The 20,195-nt window shown below is 32.1% G+C and overlaps 3 protein-coding genes across 3 annotated transcripts; 2 read left to right on the top strand and 1 right to left on the bottom strand.

Annotated features, from left to right (window-relative positions):
* Nucleotides 1-92: 92 nt before the first annotated feature.
* Nucleotides 93-2,328, top strand: HELRODRAFT_183753 (hypothetical protein; the record flags this gene model as incomplete). Its single annotated transcript, XM_009013335.1, has 7 exons — nucleotides 93-194; nucleotides 277-417; nucleotides 600-698; nucleotides 808-944; nucleotides 1,350-1,448; nucleotides 1,624-1,722; nucleotides 2,215-2,328. Coding segments are annotated over 7 exons (791 nt in total), but the record flags the coding sequence as incomplete, so codon positions are not given.
* A 1,607-nt stretch (nucleotides 2,329-3,935) lies between these two features.
* Nucleotides 3,936-5,658, bottom strand: HELRODRAFT_183752 (hypothetical protein; the record flags this gene model as incomplete). The annotated part of the gene is made up of 5 exons (XM_009013334.1): nucleotides 3,936-4,306; nucleotides 4,463-4,618; nucleotides 4,861-4,971; nucleotides 5,032-5,254; nucleotides 5,356-5,658. The coding sequence occupies 5 exons, from the start codon at nucleotides 5,656-5,658 to the stop codon at nucleotides 3,936-3,938; spliced, it is 1,164 nt and encodes a 387-aa protein (XP_009011582.1).
* Nucleotides 5,659-15,793: 10,135 nt separating this feature from the next.
* On the top strand, nucleotides 15,794-19,715 carry HELRODRAFT_183751 (hypothetical protein; the record flags this gene model as incomplete). The annotated part of the gene is made up of 3 exons (XM_009013333.1): nucleotides 15,794-15,986; nucleotides 16,772-16,935; nucleotides 19,371-19,715. The coding sequence occupies 3 exons, from the start codon at nucleotides 15,794-15,796 to the stop codon at nucleotides 19,713-19,715; spliced, it is 702 nt and encodes a 233-aa protein (XP_009011581.1).
* Between the last annotated feature and the right edge of the window lie 480 nt (nucleotides 19,716-20,195).

Here is a 20,195-nt window from a genome sequence, read left to right as displayed (position 1 = left end):
TTTATTGAGCATGCACGCTCGAAACTTCAAAACTATCAAAACTGACAGATTAAAAAAATGATTGTCATTTTTTTCTTTTACAACTCATTCAGTCCAGTGTAACGTTGCCAACTGTGTCTCGTGCAATACACCGAACGTGTGTGCAGTTTGCAACACTGGATACACTTTGAACGCTGCCAACAACAGATGCGATGGTTGTTTTTTATGTCTTTTGATTTGAATTGTATGGTGAATTTTTAATTTTTCCATTTTCATTTCTAATTCAAAAACTTGCAGATCACTACAAAAAAGATACAACTAGTTATATTTTATTTTCAGTGCAATGCAACTTTCGATTTTGTCAAACCTGTCAGTCACCCAACAGATGTTCTCAGTGTAACAGTGGCTACAGCTTGGATAGCAATGAAATCTGCCTTCGTTAGTGAAGTATTTTGATGTGCGACGATAATGATGATGACAATTTTTTTGAATCTTTTGTTTCCACACCCTGCATTGAGGCTTATTTTCTTCATATAAAGGACTAAATAAAATTTTCAACAATTAAAACAATATTATTAAGAATTTATATTGAAAACAATTTCAATAAATTATATTCGCAGCACAATGCAACGTTCAGTTCTGCCAACAATGCCGAGCACCGAACAGATGTTCCGTCTGTAATAGTGGCTACTATCTGAATAGTGATGCAAACTGCGTCCGTGAGTATTTCAGTTTGAAACATAGTTATAAGTTTATAATTTAAATTTTTTAGTTTTCTCAAGTTTTCTGTTTTGAACTAAACACTGAAAACAATTATTTTGAATGAAGAAATTCCAATAACGTGCAACGTTGCCAACTGTCGATCATGTCTCGTAGCGAATGTCTGCTACCTGTGCAATGATGGTTACACGCTCGATACCAACAATAACGTCTGCAGAAGTGCGTTTTGTTTTGAATATCATCCGGTTACTTATTGTAACTTTTCAGTTTGTTCTGACCTACTCTGAAATTTTAATCATAATTTGTTGGAGAGTTATAAACTTATTCAATTGTAAATGCTCAGCTGTTTAAACAAGTAAAAATTTGTTAAATGTAATGAACCCGAACAATCATTTGATACATAACTGTCATTTTCAGTCCAATGTAATATCGCTAATTGTTTGACGTGTAACTCGCCGAACGTGTGTGCACTGTGCAACAATGGGTACACGTTGAATGGCGCTAACAACAGATGCGATGGCTGGAAACTATTTTTCATTTAAAATAAATTTTGATCACAATATTTTTCATAATTTTTAAACAAAATATTTTCTAACCAACCAAAATCTGAAACATACAAAATTAAAATAGAATTTGTATAATGATGACAGTGCAGTGCAACGTTCCTAATTGCCAGAACTGTCAGTCACCCAACAGATGTTCCCAATGTAACAGTGGCTACAATCTGGATGGCAATGGAAACTGCATTGGTGAATAGTAAAAAACTAAAAATTTTAAAATTAGTATAAATTATTTTGACCTAGTTTGTGCAATTTTGCCTGATGTTCTAGTGAAGTGACATGCAAAAAATTGTGTCACTTTAAAATTCACGAGAAAAATGTTTTTTTTTTAATTTTTTAAATTATTTCTTTGTTTTTATTTCAGCTCAGTGCAATGTCCCAAACTGTCAACAATGTCAGACACCCAACAGATGTTCACAATGTAACTGTGGTTACAGCTTGGATAGCAATGGGAACTGCGTTCGTTAGTACTGAAAAAAAAACTATTACTATTTGGACCAATTTTTTCATCTTTTGTTTTTTCTCATGTGACGTTTCATTAGGACATCATTTTTAGTTTTTTGTGGGGTACTCCGCTTAATTGAGGATTGTTCTTTTGAAAGACTCCTTTACGTAGCAATTAAATGTTGATTGTTTATAATAAAATCAATAGGTATAATGTTCGTTCATGTATTTGAAAGCATGCTTACTTCGGTACCTTCTGCAAATTCATACAAGATTTTAATTAAAATAAATTTCAAAAGAAAGGTAACATTCGAAACGAATAAATGTGAAAGCAACTTACTTTAATGTGTCATACAAATTTATGGCGTTATCCAGATAGTCTCGATGTTTACTTAAAAAAATTGTCAGAAGCGTACTAACTATTTAATGCCTACAAATATGGTTGAACTTCAACTTATTCCAAACTATTCAATTGTTTTTTCAATATTTTGTATATTTTTTCAAATTTCAGCCCAGTGTATTGTTCCAAACTGTCAGCAATGTCAAACCCCCAACAAATGTAGCCAATGCAATAGCGGTTACAACTTTTACAGCAATGGAAACTGCGTCCGTGAGTACAGAATAATTAATTTCTACTAAATTTTTTAATGCAGTACTGAATACAGATAAAAAATTTAAATTTCATCTGCTGATTTATCTGAAGTAACAAATTATTACAGATTTTGTCCAGCTTCAGTCAGAGGAGGATCTAAACAACTTTAACGGGGGTGGGCAATATTTTGGAAATGTTTAAATTTTTTAATAATTTTGGTGGGGTGGCCAAGATTTGTGGTATTTTTTCATTGCAAAACTAAATTTTACTGACTGTCACAAATTTAATTTTACTGTTAATTTTACAAATACAGCTCACAAAGGGGGAAGCACGGCCTCCCTTGGCCCCCATAGATTTGCCATTTTTATAATCTTCATCAAATTTAAAAAAGATTATTATTATATATTCATCTAAGAAAAAATTTCAAAAATTTCATGATTTAGTGAAAAGTTACAAATTGGTGCCAGACAATATGCGTTGTTTTTTCGCAAACACGAACAAACTTTTTGAAGACCCTTTAATATGAAGTTTGTAATGCCGGCTCACGCAATCATGCAAAATGTGTGTTTGCAATTTGTGCATATCTGTTTTGTCATTTGTAAAATCAATTTTTCTGACTAAAGAAGAACTGAATTTCGGTTATTAATTAGGTCTAAGCATCGTTTGTAAAGTTAAAGTAAGTTTAATTTGTAACTTTTTGCTGAGGTTTTAGATTTTCGTGATTTTTATATATGTTGTAGATACTAATAAAAAAACTAATATTTATTTATTCTTTTTTCAAAATTTTAATTTTTAAAAAAGTTATAACGTTTTTTATAAAGTCCTTTATAAAGGACGCTAACAGAAACTGACACCCTGAAACGCAACCATAGTTTAAATTATTTTTTATTGTTCTTTTCTCAATTTTTATCAATTTATGTAACAAATAAACAAAAGATTGAAAATATAAAATAAAAAAATCTATGTCATTAACAAAAGTTATATAATCATTTATGAAAATCAGGTGAACAAGCAAAGTCCTGTGGCACATCACATGGAAAACATAATAAGTTTGCCTTTTTGCCACAATGGCCACATCTTCTTTGTTTGGGCATTTTTTGTAGATGGTGATGGAAGTGGGTTGTAGCTTGAAATAAACAGAACTTATTTATTGGCCTCAGTTTGAATTATAATTTGTTGTACGATCTTACACATTATAGATAACACTACAAGGATCAGATTTTAGTTTCATTTCATTATCATTTTGTTTTACGGACGTTTACTTTATGTGCAGTGTGCTATGATTTTGTGTCAAATAGTTGTACGAACAAATTATATTATATGCGCCTGATAATTTTTGAAATTGTTTCTGTTTTTTCTTTTTGGTGGCCTATAAAGCAAAATAAGCTTGTATGGTCTCCAAGCCATTTTTTTGTGGTTAATAAAATGTGTAAATAAAAAATAATAAAAAAAAAATATATATATATATACATATAAACGTAAAATCACCACTACAGTAAAACTCCTCTAGAGAGGACACCATTGGGGAATGAACAAACTGTCCTCCCCTCTTAACTGTCCTCTCCTCAAGACTCAACATTAAAATCTTTTATGATATACTACATAAAAAATTAAAATAAAACAACACGTTTTTAATATTGTTATGGAAGAAAATCATTCATAGTTGTCTGTTTGCCAAAACATTTTGTTTTTAACAATTCAATTTCTAAAATATTTTCAATGTTCTCAGAAAATTGTAACAATTCTCTAATGCCCATATGTATCGAATAGGAAGTTAGCTTCCTGGCACATTGTAATGCCATCTTTGTAGAAACATCTTGGACTGGAACCTCTTCTTCCTCTTCATCATCTTGGACTTCAAATTGTTCATGATTTTCAGAACTTTGTGGGCTATGGATTGAGTCATCATTGTTATCCATGGTTACAAAATTCTCCCAAGTAACAGAACCCAAAAGGCTGGTTATGGTAGGATCAGCTTCAATCAGCTGCACATCTGTATTTCTATTTTCTCCTATTCCAAAACCACACTTATTAAAACATTTTGTGATTGAAGTAGGATTAACATTTCTCCATGCCACATCCAACCAATTAATTGCATTTAATAGGTTAACAGATTTTGCTAGTTCTTGTGCTTCTTCCCATGTCTGTCAAAACATGTCTCAATAACTTTTCCTATAAATAGTTTTAATTTGTGAAATTATGCCAGCATCTAATGGCTGCAAGCATGACGTTGTTTTTGGTGGTAAATACTTAACGATAACATTTGACATGGAAATCTCTGGATGAGCAAAACAATTATCAACAAAGAGAAGGATCTTTCTTCCTAAAAAAATGTGTTAATTAGATAAGTATAAAAAATATTTATATATTTAATTTAAACGCCAAACCTTTTATTTGCATTTTATTGTTTAAGATTTGGCACCACTCTAAAAATAACCTGGCAGTCATCCATGCCCTTTTGTTCCAGCGATACATCACAGGTAAACCTTTTTTTTTCAAGGCTATAAATAAAATTAATCAGTTGAAATTTTTTATAGTTTTGAAAATATCATCTGAAATTTTAACCTTTAAAACATCGAGGATTTTCTGCATAGCCAATGACCAAAGGTGGCAATTTTTCCCCTGTCTGAGAGCAAGCTAAAAGAACAGTTAATCTTTTTTTGACTGTCTTGATGCCTTTCCTTTTATCAGATTTCAAAACAAGTGAACGTTGTGGTTAATTGCGATAATAAAGACCTGTCTCATCTGCATTGAATATATTTTCAGGTAAGAATCCAGATGTAATCTCAGGAAGCCTTTTTTTCCAATCATCAACTATTTTTTCATCAACATCAGCAGCTTCACCAGCAAGTTGTACAAATGTTATCCCAAACTGCTTCTGCCAACTTCTTAGCCAACCAGTTGATGCCATGAAATTTTCACAACCGATACAGTCTACAGCAATAACAATAGCTTTTTCCTAACAATAATAAAGAAGGTTAGAAAAAAACAAAATAAATTCTTTATTTTCCCTATTTTTAAAAAGGTGGTAAGGTAAAATTTTGTTTAAAGAACTCTAACCTTCACCATTGGTCCACTAACTGGCAGATTCTTTAACCGAGCTTCAGAAAACCATTCAAAAAATTTAAAATTGATCTCTTCAAAATCCGTTTTTCGTTTTTTCAACGTTTTATTCTTACTCGGCACTCCCGCTTCCCACTGCCTTTTTACAGATTCTTTATTTTCATGAATATTTGCAATTTGAGTTTTTCCGCAACAAAATTCTTCAGTAATTTTTCGTATGCTAACTCCATCATTTAATTTTTTCACCACCAGCATTTTTTCTTCCAAGTTTAAAAATTTTTTTTGCAGAGTCGACTCCATTATTACACAACAGCTTATCAACACGACCGCGATACAAATATTCAAATTAGATGGCGCATTTTATCAAATATTCCATGTGTTTTTGTTATAAATTGTCCGCTCTTTAAGACATAAAAGTCAATTTGTACTTAAAACCCTGTCCATAGTTCGTTCCTTTAAAATGTCCGTTCTTTAGGATCTATTTAACATGCAAAACGGTTCCGTGCCAAGCAATACTGTCCGTTACTCTTATCTGTCCGTTCTTTAGGGTCCCGCTCTAGAGGACTTTTACTGTATTAGCTTCTCACATACATAATATATATACGAAATGTGCTCTTCAAACTTATATATATATGCTTCCTATCTATATATTTGAATGCTATAATCATGTTATTTATATACATATAATTTCTCGTATGAAACAAATCTGATGCTTCGATTGAATTTCTTCATTGAATGAATAGAGGTTTTATTTGCGTCTGAATTGGCGCGGGCTCAGTAAAGTGGTTACTTCGCATAAAAGAATTTACTGTCACTAAGTACCCTTACTGCTCTGAACCGTTGGCGCCATCCCGTGCTTTTTGTGTTTTTGTGTCCGCATATCAGTTCCGTTACTGTGTTTCTTGTTATTTCTGAAGTTTTAATTATTTTTTAATATTTTTTAAAAATTATCATTTGGTTAAATATTTTCAAAGATTTTCTGGTTCAATTCGTTAAAAGTTTAACGTCAATTGTACTATAACTTTACCGTCAAATAAAATACTATAATTCGATTCCAATGTTGAAATTGCACTTATTTTATTTGTAAACTGCATTACAACATTCTCAAGTAGACATTATTTATTCACCAAAATGTTTATTTCTCAGTAACCAATTTAATAAAATTTATTTTCTTTTTATTATTTTACGATATAACGTGTTTTATAAATAGCAATGAAATTACACACGCACACAGAAACACACACATATGCACACACGCACACACACATATATATATATATCATATACATATATAGCATCATATATGCAAATGCATGCATCTTCTATATCAACTTAGTGTGCCCACCCACAATGTAAGCATATAGATTTACCGCTCTTTACATCGTGCAGGCATGCATGCATACTTCTTATTCCCGCTAAATCTGCGTACTGCAATGAAATACAATGTAATGCAATATAGAATGAATACTGCTTTTGAGTGAGTAGATGTTTTGCTGACAGTTACTTGGGCACAGGCCTAGTTAAGCGGTTACTTCGCACAAAAGAACTAACTGTCACATGGTCTCCTTACTGCCTTTAACCGCTGACGCCATCTTGTGCTTTTTGAACTTTCGCGTCCGCACGTCCTAAGGAATAATTTAGAGAAAATAATAATTAAACTTTCTTTCTATTGTACTTGTTTCTAGCATTTTGTAAATTTTCAATTAAATCATCTATCATTCTTTGTGTATTTTTTTAGATTCAAACAACATTGATTGTTATAATTCTGATTACTTCTCACGAAAAATGTGGATTGCGGGCAAAAAATAGATCCGGCAAATGTTTTGACAATTTTTGTTTGGAAGCCGTTTCCTAATGTTGCACTAAGCCTGGGGAATGAAACATTTTGGTTTCCACCCCAACCGGATGCGTTTTTGGGATCGTTTTTTTTAGAATCATGCATGACGTTCTGGCATGATAACTTCAATTGGAATGACCTATCGTGCCATTATGCCAAATGCGTGCTATGTGAAGCTACACCGATACTCAATTATATATTGTAGTTTATATTTGAAATATTTATTTACATCTGACGTTTTTAACATTAACCTGACAATTTTTTAAATCATTTTAACTAATTTAAAAAAATTGAAAACATCATGGATAAAGGTTTGATACTATAATTGCTGAAGAGTTTTTTCAATTAATAAAAGTTAAATATTCATTTCATAACTACATAAAAACGTGATGCTGTAAAAATCTCTACTTGCCGTCTACAGCAGAGTTATCAATTTTTGTATACAGCAGAAAATTTAATGAAAGTTGCCCAACTGAGATCCTATCAACTTTTTTTTGAGCATTCATTCAATAGTCTATATTTTTTTATTCTTTAAAATGACAAAATTTCTAGAAGAGACGCAGAACCTAAACAAATAAAAATGTGATAAATGAGAAGAAATTGCAAGCTAAAATGAGATGAAAGTCGAGTTACTCTTAAAAATGAAATGTTGAAGATTTTTTGGTTTCTGAAAAAAAATAACTCATTTGTATTTTGACATCTTGAATCTTCTAGCCTAAAAAATACCCGCACCTAATTGTATTGTGTTTGATGATTTTTATAGCGCCTGTTATGAAGTACTTCAGAAGCACAGTTTAATATTTTGCTTCGTGTTGACTCAAACTATAGCAATCAAGCTCATTGTTGATTTTTTAAATTAAAAAATTTGAACTAGACTTAGTAGCTTGAAACTGATAATTTTGATGTCATTATAGTAAAATACATTCAATACATTTATTGTCCGTATTGATTTAAATAAGCAATTTAGATATTTGTTGTGTGTAAGAAAATTTTGAAGATGACAACGAAGATAATGATTATAATTATGTTCATATATGTAGAATAAAATTATGTAAAAATTACCAGGTTAACAAAGTTTCTGGCATATAATTATTTTAAATATTTTTAATACAAATATTGCTGAATCTGTTTTTCCAAAAACAAAAAGCTATTATTTTTATTATAAATTTACCAATTTTTAGATTTAACAAGGTTTTTCTACTTTTTCACTGCTATGTGAGTTTTATTTACCAAGATTGAAAATTTTGTGAAACTTTTCAAACTCAAAGCATTTTCAAAATTTATTTTCAACTTTTTTGAGACTGTTCTTTTCTTAATTTCATTAATTTTCTTTTACCTGAAATTCGCTTTATTCACAATTACCACAACAACAATAGAAATAATCTTAATAATTATAATGTAGATAATAACAACAGCAACAACACTGGGAAAGACAGTAGAAATTAGACAGGATATGATCATTATCATAAAATTTGTGAAAGGAGAAAGTTAAAAATTATTAACGTTTGTTCAGATCCGTGACGACTTAACCGATGTCGTAAATATTTAGCTATAGAATTTTTTAAAATAATTTGCCATTTAATTAACAGGAAACATTGAGGAAGAGTTAATTAATTAATTAGTTTACTGATGAATGAATGAATGAATGAATGAGTTAGTGAATGAGTGAGTGAGTGAGTGAGCGAGTGGGTGAGTAAGTGAAGAGTGAATAAATAAATGAATTAATCAAATAAATAAATGAATGAATAAATTAAATAAATTGAGTCAGTCAGCCATCCAGCCAGCCAGGCAGCCAGCCTGTCTGTCAGTCAGTCAGTCAGTTAGTTAGTCAGTCAGTCAGTCAGTCAGTCACACACAAAAACACAAACACACGCTCATTTGAAATTACAACTATAAAATAATACACAAAAACAGATAAAAAATAAATAAATCGATAAACAAGTAAATAATTGGCGGAAAAATTACAAGCAATTTAAAAAAATAAATTTACAATTATAAATGAATATCCGTGTATGTATACAGTAGGGCGTATGCAAGCATTTTCTCAAGCATCACTTCACATGGTTAATTAAATAATTTTTATTCTGAATGTCAGAGCCCTGTGACGATTTTAAATGCGTTGCCAGCAGACTATGCGGAATTAATTTGTTTCAATACATTGTATACGTAGGTAAACGTACACGTATTCTGGTTTATATAGGCTACTTATTAGATACATGGGCATGAATAATGCTATGTTAGAATGCATCTAATGTATTGAATACGCGTTGCACATATGTAGATGTTTAAACGACATCAATTTTTCTCCATTGACTTTCGGAGACAATAAACATGCGTTAGACAGTGTTTGTAATATGGTCAAAATTTTTTAGTTGAGTGCCTTTATTGGACGTATACATTTTTCAAACTTATCAATATCTTCCTAATATTTTACTTTTCAGAACTAAAAAATTAACATTATATTGAATGAATTTTAAAGATATATGTTTATTACTAACTATTAAAACTATTATTACTAGTTATATTATATAACTATTATGTTTATTTCAACAATCTTTCAAGTATATTGCTTTACGTTGGCAGTTTATATAATTAGAAAAATCTGCTTTGATTTTGTTGTTGTAAGTTTGTACAGGAGGGATGTTAAATCGCCCTTCATTTGTTTTGCTGATGCATCAAACAAAGATAGCATCATATCGATGAAGAAAAGGAGACCAAAGAAGATGACCAGCCAATAAAGAAACCTGACACCTAATTTCCATCTAAGTTCAATTTGACAAAGTCAATCTCCATCTAAGTTCATTTTGACAAAGTCAATATTTCCCTATATAAACAGCAGAAAGCACTGATGATGATTTATTCGGAATCGAAATTTGGACTTATTTGCAGCATGAATTCGGAAAAACAGTTTATTTTGAATTTTAATAAACTAAACGTTCACCAAAAACTTTAGTGAGAAAAATTGAAAAAACGAACTACAAACATATTAACGACAAACATTCGGTAGAATTTATAGAATATTGTAAAAATTATGGTCTATTACCAACATATATATGTATGTATGTATATATATATATAAATTTATAACTATTTATATGTATAACTATTAAGATGATTGTTGTTATGCTAGACCAGACAATCAAGCATTTAAATAATATTTCTTGCATATATTTTGTTTGAATAGTTGCTTACTTTAAAATTGGCATACTAGCATATTACATGTTGATGTCTTTAGTATTGGAATATTTCGAAACAGTTTCTATGTTAATTTCTTTTCTCCATGGTATCCAGCTCAGAAAGAATTTGTTTTTGCGGTTTATCTCAGGTAATTATTCTGTAATTCTGTAAATGAAGACAACAACAACATCATCAGAATTACAACAACAATAACATCAAAATCAACATCAGCCACTTTTACAACAACAAAGACAATATCCTCAAATATGGATCAATGAAGGTTCTGCTCCTAATTACTCTACCTATGAATGAACTTTATAGTTTTTAAAGTAATCTCAAAGGCTTCAGTATTGATTTAAATTGCGTTTTTATGTTGTTTTCAGTATTTTTTAACAGGAAATAACAACAAAGACATCAACAACGACATATGTGTATAAACGCTAATCTTTACAAACACAAGCAACGTAACTATAACATTAACAACAACATCACCAGTTCGAACAAAATTGAAAGTGACAACGCAACAACAACAAAAACCACAAAAATGGTGCTACAAATTTCAAATCTCAAATTCACGTGCTTACGTTCAATTTTTTACGCTCAGCTGATCATGCTGATGATGATATTTGCAGGGCAATCTGAGGGTCAAGCTAATCAAACTGAACGTAAGTTATGATGACAATTATGTTGATGACGAGGAGATGATGTTGATGATGAAGATGATGCTGATGATGAGGATGATGTTGATGAACAAAACGAAATGTTGATGACGAGAATGCTGATAATGATAAGATTAAGATGCTGAAGATTTTGGTGTCCAATATCATAATAATGAAATCATTGAGTGATTTTATATCAACTGAAGTTATGTTATTACTAAAATTACTGGCACATTTTGCTACAACTACTTTCTGTGTTGTGACTAGGACAACAACAACAACCGCTTATTACCTTAACAAGAGATTATTGCCGAAACAGATTATATATTTGTCGCTTGAGTTGATGGTGTTGATCCATTTTGTAGTGATACAAATTTGCACCAACACGAATACAAACATGTACACACAGAACACACCACACACACGTACATACACATACAGATCACACATACACCACACAAACGTACATACACACACATACCACACACACACATACCACACACACACACACTCGTGTTGATCAGTTTTGCAAACGATTTTGGTGACTTTCCTGCCAACATGTTCAAAGCCACAGTTTCTCACCGTTTTTGACCTAATTCTTTTTATAATTTTTTTTCCTTCTACAAATCTTTTTATTTTTAACCCTAACCTCTTCCAATACATTGTAAGATATTCATTTTTATCAAAATGTAAATTTCTGTTATCCTTAATCACTTCCACAAAATCTCCGCACTTTTCCTTACTGTACAAGCAACAAACATAACATCACAAGCATTGAGTTCAACTTTTCTCTTTAATGCTGATAAGTTCGAGACATTTACTAGTCGGAAGACGTTAGCAGTTGTTAAGATGTTCTATACTTTAAAAATTATAACTACTAATTTTACACTACATAAAAATATTTGGGTTAACGTTTGACAAACATTAGACTTCTGATTATCAAACTCAAGACATTCTCAATATAATACTTTTGCACTATACAACACATTGGGCACATGATTTTTGGTTGTTGACACTTATTGTTGTTATCAAGCATTCTTATTTCAACTTTCATTTAACGGGACCCCGATCTGTTAGTCTGCTCCAAATATTTGGAATGATTTACCTTTGAGGTGAAACAATTTCTTATTATTGTGTGTTCTCACAAAAGGCAAGAGTCACTTTTTTCAATTTGTGACGGTGGGTTCCAGTCGCTTCAGAAGCGGCGGTGCGTGTGGCGCTTTACATCTGCCCATATCAATATCGTTTCACTTACACATTTGTATTGATTTTTATTTAATATGATGTTGAAGTCAAAACATCGACCGCTATGACATTAAAGCCGTTGCCTTTTCAAATCATACATGTCACGACTGAGCGTGTAGATAGTTCAACACCTCACATCACCTACACAAACACACACACACACAAACACACACACACAAAAACACACACTCACACACACACTCACACACACACAAACATATGTATATATATATATTTACAATATTCTTTTTGCAAAAAAATTATAATCTATTATATATATATATATATGTTCGGGTGAAGATTACACCCCATTTTGCAGTTAGAAGTTTTTTAAATAAAATTTCTAATATTTTAAAATTTTATTTAAAAAGCTTCTAACTGCAAAAATTGGGTGTAATCTTCAACCGAACATGTTTATCTGAGAACCTCATACCAAATTATATATATATATATATATATATATATATATATATATATATATATATATATATTGACATTTGACATTTTTATCATTTTTTATTTCATCAAATCAAAACAAAGAAATCAAAGAAATGATATCAATAAAAAGAAATGATCTGGAAATTGAAAAGAAAATATGGTTTTCTTGTAATGATCACCAGTGACAATTGTAAAAATGCATATTTTAAATATTTTAATACATGTAAATTCCTATTCATATTACAAATCTTAAAAAACCAAAAATGGAATCAAAATTATTAAGTAATCAACTCTTTTACATTTTTATCAGAATGTCGTTTGTAATTATTGAAACACAAATATATATATATATACATATATATATATATATATATATATATATATATATATATATATATATATATATAGATATATATATATATAGAGAGAGAGAGAGAGAGAGAGAGAGAGAGAGAGAGTTATACGCATTTTCCGCATTTTTGAGTTTGTAACTAAGTTTATCAATTTTTCGAACAATTATTTTATTGATTTTATTTAATTTATTCAAATTAATAATGAAATTTCTAATTATTTTAGACTGCATTTTTCGTATATACATTTACATAAAAGCACTTTTTCGGTAACCTTTACTATCTTTAGTGTAATAGAGCCTGTTGTTGGATGTTTATTACAGGGTTTCTATTTTCTAGTAAGAAAGCTTCTGCCATTCTCAAAGTGCTTTTCTTATGGTTATAAAATTAAACTTTGTTATTTGAGTTTAATATTTCCCTAGTTATTTTTATATGGTGTGAATTCATAAATTGATTTTTTATTGCACCATTTTGTGTATGCATTCGATCAACCGTTAGAAAAATCGAAAAGTTAAATTAGAAGTTAACTAACGCCGATCACATGATTTCCATCAATATATATATATATATATATATATATATATATATATATATATATATATATATATATATATATATATATAGAGAGAGAGAGAGAGAGAGAGAGAGAGATTTATTAAATAACAGTCATGTGAGAATTTATTTTATGCAACGTTAAAACCTTAATAAAAACTTGAATTTGAATAGACAGATTTGGTTAGACGTGAACTATTTCATTTTGTAAAAATTTCCTTGTGATCAATTTGAAAATGTCTGCAATTTGATCCATTCTAGTGCAGTTACTGAAGTTTGCTCCCAGATTAATATACTGACCTATTTACTGACGACTTTCAACTTAAAAACTGTACTCTGTGACAATAAGCAATGTTTGGAATGCAAAACTGTAGCGGTTGTTAATTTGACTTTTTAAAAAGCCATATTATTTTTGAAACTGCTTTTGAATTATGTGTGATATACAATGGATATTCTTCATTGTATGAAACCAACATTTTAATCTGAAAATAATTGTACTTAATTGATAGTTTTGATTAAATTAATTAAGTTCAGTATCACACACGGTTAAATACACACAATCACATGCAAACACACACACAATCACATACAATCACATGCTATCACATACTCTTTCACACACAATCACATTCAAACACACACATATTCACATACACACATTCAAACGTACACACATTTAAACGTACACACATTCACTCATACATGCACAATCACATGCACACACAATTACATACACACAATATCACATATCTACAATCCCATATACACACAATCACACACGCAAAGTGCATAACTGGGTGATTTGGTACTTCTTGGTACCTTAAACAAATCAAAACTTAGATTTACTATTGAAAATGAAAAGGAACAACGTTTACCTTTCCTCGATGTGTTGGTCACCCGTGGCGAAGAACGATTCAAAACCGCGGTCTATGTCAAAGAAACGAATACAGGAATTTGTTTGAATGGACAAAGTGAATGCACTGAACAATTTAAAGACAGCACAATAAAATCATTTGTGAACCGGCATTCACACACTCTTCCGATATTGAAAATCGCGACGCTGAATTAAAGAGGGTCACTAACCTGCTTGTAAACAATGGATACAAGACTTACTCTATTGAAAAGATTGTTAAAAACAAATTACTACACAGCAATAACCTTCCTAGTACCAACAATCAAGATAACGACATCATCTTGTATTACAGAAATCATGTCAACAGCATACAAGGTAGATGAAGCTATTCTTAAGCATATCATCAATAAAAATGTCACACCAACCAACCCAAATAGTAAAGTTAAACTCCGAATTTATTTCTACAATAAAAAGACGTCTCACCTAATACTGAAAAAACAACTGCAGTCCTAGAGATAACTCTGAGTTAAAGCGTAATCACGTAATATATGAATTTAATTGCCCCTTTGACGGCTGTGCACGTCAACATGACTCATATATCGGGATTACTACTACCTCACTGACTAGAAGGCTTACACATAAACAGAGTGGTGCTATCAAATCTCATTTGGACTCAACACACTCAATCACAATTAGCCGTGAAATCCTCGACAGCAACACCAAAGTAATATACCAGAACAGCAACTACACGCATCTTAAAATTGCAGAAGCAGTCCTAATCGACATCAATAAACCAAAAATAAATATACAACAAAAAATGACAACCTCACTTCCAACCCGGCGCTTAACCAACAACGAAAACAAAGAAGTAATAAGAACTAGCATCGTAAATAGTGACAAAGAAGAATATGATGCTATCGATGAAGAAAAGGAGACCAAAGAAGATGACCAGCCAATTAAGAAACCTGACACCTAATTCGCATCAAAGTTCAATGTTACAACACCAAAGTTAATTTTTACAACGTCAAAGCTAATCTTGACAAAGTCCATATTTTCCTATATATACAACAAGGAGCACTGACGATGATTCATTCGGAATCGAAATATGGCCTTATTTGCAGCATGAATTCGAAAAATAAGTTTATTTTGAATTTTAATAAACTAAACGTTCACCAAAAAACTTTAGTGAGAAAAATTGAAAAAACGAACTACAAACATATTAACGCCAAACATTCGGTAGAATTTATAGAATATTGTAAAATATATATATATATATATATAAACATGGCATGGATCATCTGATGATATTTATGTGAAATTGGCTATGCCTTATGGCTTCTCATTTATGGATTATTTGCGCTCACACGACCCTAATCATGGAGGAATAATTGTATATTTAAAGAATGTTTTCAAAGTTAAAAAAATAGAATTACCAGTGGTAAATTCCTTTGAATCACTTGCCATTAAATTTCGGTGCGGTAAAAAAACGATTCTGTTATTGGCAGTTTATCAACCGGGTTTTGTACCAATTACTTCCTGCATTTTTTGATGAGCTTACATCACTCTTGGAGCAGATTTCGTTATTGTCGGACTATGTCATTCTTACGGGGGATTTGAATGTTTTTTGGAAAAGGTTGGAGATATTCATTCAATTCGGTTGGTAGATGTTTTTCATGAATTTAACCTTGAAAATAAAGTTGAGGAAACTACCCATGTATATGGTGGTATCTTGGATCTAGTGGTATCCTCAATGGAATTGCCTGTTTCCTCATGTACCGTAAGTCCATATGGTATTTATTCCGATCATGGTCTGGTCCAAGTATGTTTTTCGATTCCGCTAAATTATTTTGTTAGAAAAAAAGACTGGTTCGTTCATGGAATCGTGTGGATTTTGATAAATTTGCCGCGTTTATAATAAACTCGCCTATTAATGGACCTAATGATCCTGAATACTTATTTGATCTTTACAAAAAAGAAGTTAAAAATATTATAGATATTGTTGCACCGAAACACTATGTGATGACTAGAAATAATGCTGCTTCGCCTTGGTTCGATGAAGAGTGTAGGTAGACTAAGCTACGCTGCAGAAGACTTGAAAGAGCTTATCGACTTAATCCTGGGGATGTTAGCAAGAAAAAGTTCGTTGATGCTATGTTGAAGAAACAGTCATTGCTCTCAGAAAAAAGGAAAGCCTACTGGAGAAATATGATTGAAATAAATGGCTCCAATCCAAAAAAACTCTGGATGACAATTAACACGGTTTTATTCAAGATGAATTCTGTTGATTCGCTTAATATGTCAGATGAGTTAAATTCTGATGATTTTGCTAAATTTTTTAAAGATAAGGTTGACAACATACTAGAGACGATGCCTTGTATCAAAGAGCCTATTGGTTCAAACAATCGGATGAGTGAATGTACTGAACTTTCATTATTTCAGTGCTGTTCCAGTGATGAGATTCGTCAAGTTATTTTGGATTCACCTACAAAATCGTGCCCACTGAATGATTTGCCAACTAAAATACTTAAAAAATACGTTCATCTGTTTTTCCCGTTTTTGACTGTTTTTGTAAATGCATGTTTAACTTATGGGCATTTCCCGATGGCTTTTAAATATTCAATTGTTGTTCCGATGTTAAAAAAGCAGACACTAGACAAGAATAGTTTATCAAGTTATAGACCGGTGTCAAATCTAACATTTTTGTCAAAAGTTATTGAACGAATTTGTCATTTAAATCATAATGATCAGCTACCAAAATGTCAGTCAGGATTTAAAAAATTTCATTAAAAAATTTCATTCAACTGAAACTGCACTGATAGTTGTTTCATCTGAGTTGTTTGCTGCTATTGATGATCAAAATATCTCAATCTTGGCATTACTTGATATTAGTGCAGCCTTTGATTGTGTTAATCACGAGATTTTACTTGGAAAGCTACGTCAATGTTTTGGAATCTCAGGTGTTGTTCTTATTTGGTTTGAATCATATCTCTCTGCGCGAAAACAACCGGTATTACGCAGAGATGTTTTATCATCTGTCCAGGAAGTAAAGCATGGTGTACCACAAGGTTCAGTACTTGGACCGCTGCTGTTTTTGCTATACACTGCTGACGTTTTCGACATCATTGATTCATTCAGGTTCAAGCATCATGGGTTTGCAGATGACATACAAATCATTGTCAGAGGTCTAGCTACTTCATTTCAAGCTTTGATGGAAGATTTGGTCGGTGCATGGAGGCGATTGATTCTTGGATGATCAAACACAAACTCAAATTGAATCAATGCAAAACCCAGTTATTGCCAATTGGTACGTGGCAGCAAATAAACAAATTAAATTTCACTTCGATTGAGATTAACAACAGTAAGATTGAATTATGTCAAGTTGCTCGTAATTCGATGGTAATATGACAATGGAGTGCCACATAAAGTCGCTAACTGGTGAATGTCATCGACAACTTCGCATGATGAGGGCTATAAAAAATTCACTTAATGAGATTACCCTGAAGAGTTTGGCTCACGCGTTTATTCACTCGAGGCTGGACTATTGCAACAGCCTTTTTTACGGTGTCTCCATGTTGGAAATTTCTAAACTACAGTCAATTCAAAATCGCATGGCCAAGCTAGTTGTCGGAGGTTTTAGATCTGATCATGTGACGCCGATTTTACGGGACCTGCACTGGCTTCCGATTGAAAAGAGAATTATCTACAAGATTGCTGTTTTGATGTTCAAAGTTTTAAATAGGCGTGCTCCTCCGTACTTGGTCGGTAGATTGACTAAACGTGATTCAACGTCTGGTTATCCAGGATTGAGATCCAATAATAGGAATTTGCTGGACGTTCCTCAAACCCGTTTAGTGACTGGTAAAAGAAATTTTGCTGTTGCTGGACCGATGGTGTGGAATAATTTGCCAACCTCACTCACGTCTACCTGGAATATCATTTCCTCTATTTTGTAAACAATTAAAGTTGCTGCTTTTTAAGCAGCATTTCGGTTCTGGTAATTAAATGTGATTATGGAAATGAAATATTTTTTTTTGTTTTTTTTTTATTTTTTATGTTCTTTATTAGTCAGTACTATCATTATGTTGTTTTAATTCTTGTGTCGGTTAATAATTTGTTGTGAGGCTTGTTGATTATTGCGTTAAATTTTTGTACATAACTTGTGTGGATAAATCCTAAAAATCGTCATTTGAATTAGTATTACTTCTTTTTGGTCATCTATTTATTTATTGATTTTGTGTTAAATATATGTATGTTTTGACATTTAACTGAGTGACAATCAACTTTCTTTCTTTTGTCTTATTTTATAATGCTGACTAAAAATACTGCAAAATTTTCAACGCGAAATTTATTCACTCGATAGGGGGCATGGTGCAAGTTAATTTACTCGATAGGTGACAACGTATTTTTTTTGTTTTGCAATTTAGATGACGTCATAAATTATTATAAATTATTTTAAAATTTAATTAATACTTTTTCTGATTAATTGGACATGCCTTGTAGATTTTTATGTTTTAAAACACCCGAAACAAAATCTAATTTTGTTTTGATAAGGAAGGGTGTGAAAAGACTTAGAGAGAGTCCGCTCTGGGTTGACTAGTGAGGCAGCTTCGAATAATCAGTGCCTCTTCTGGTCCCTAAGAGACTTAACGCGTGATTCTATGCTCATTGGCATAGTTTCAGAAACGTCTTAAGTTCTCAAAGAGTCAGCCTTGGGTTCACCAGTTAGGCAGCTTCGAGTAATCAGTGCCTGTTCTGGTATCTAAGAGACTTAACGCGTGATTCTATGCTCATTGGCATAGTTTCAGAAACGCCTTAAGTTCTCAAAAGTGGATTCAATACGAGACTCTATGCTCATTGGCATAGTTTCGCACGCGTACTGAAGACACACAATTTGTTACCAGTGTTGTTCTGACTCTTGTTGTCTTGTGTTGGTCGTGCGAAAGCCGATCAGACTCGACGGCCCAGTGAAAACAGGCCGGGGTTGTGCGAAAGCCGACAGACTGACTGACAGGCCCAGTGAAAACAGGCCCTTGGTCGTGCGAAAGCCGATCAGACTTGACGGCCCAGTGAAAACAGGCCAAGGTTGTGCGAAAGCCGACCGACTGACTGACAGGCCCAGTGAAAACAGGCCCTTGGTCGTGCGAAAGCCGATCAGACTTGACGGCCCAGTGAAAACAGGCCAGGGTTGTGCGAAAGCCGACCGACTGACAGACAGGCCCAGTGAAAACAGGCCTTGGGTTCTGTGAAAACCAATCCGCCTCCTTCTTTTCTTTCTTGTGCTATTTGTCGACCTAGGCTTCTTTGCTGGATTCTATACTCATTGGTATAGTTTCACACGCAGCTTGCAATTTCCATAGGCTCCGATTTTTGTGATTCATTTTTTTTTTATTTATTGGAGTTGTATCGACATCACCATCGGATACACACGTCGAAGTTGTACGATTAAAACGCCAAGAAACATATTCCAAGTTGAAGACCCAACAAGAAGAGTTCTAATTCCTGTATTCCAGTTTGTTCATTGACATTTACATTATTATAGAGTTCATTAGTTCAATTCCTTTTATTTACTTCCGTCGATTAATAAAATTGTTATCGAATATTTTTACGCGTTCGTGTGTTACTCAGTAAAATCATATAATTCGAAAAAGCCCAGTGCCACACAGGACTGGTCGAACTCACGATAAAAATATACACAAAAAATTATTGTCGGACCATACAAAAATTCC

The sequence above is a fragment of the Helobdella robusta genome (genome assembly GCF_000326865.2).
Source record: "Helobdella robusta unplaced genomic scaffold HELROscaffold_117, whole genome shotgun sequence".
NCBI classification, from domain to species: Eukaryota; Metazoa; Annelida; class Clitellata; order Rhynchobdellida; family Glossiphoniidae; genus Helobdella; species Helobdella robusta.
The sequence above is the reverse complement of the archived record's forward strand: the minus strand, read 5'-3'. Positions and strand labels throughout refer to the sequence as shown.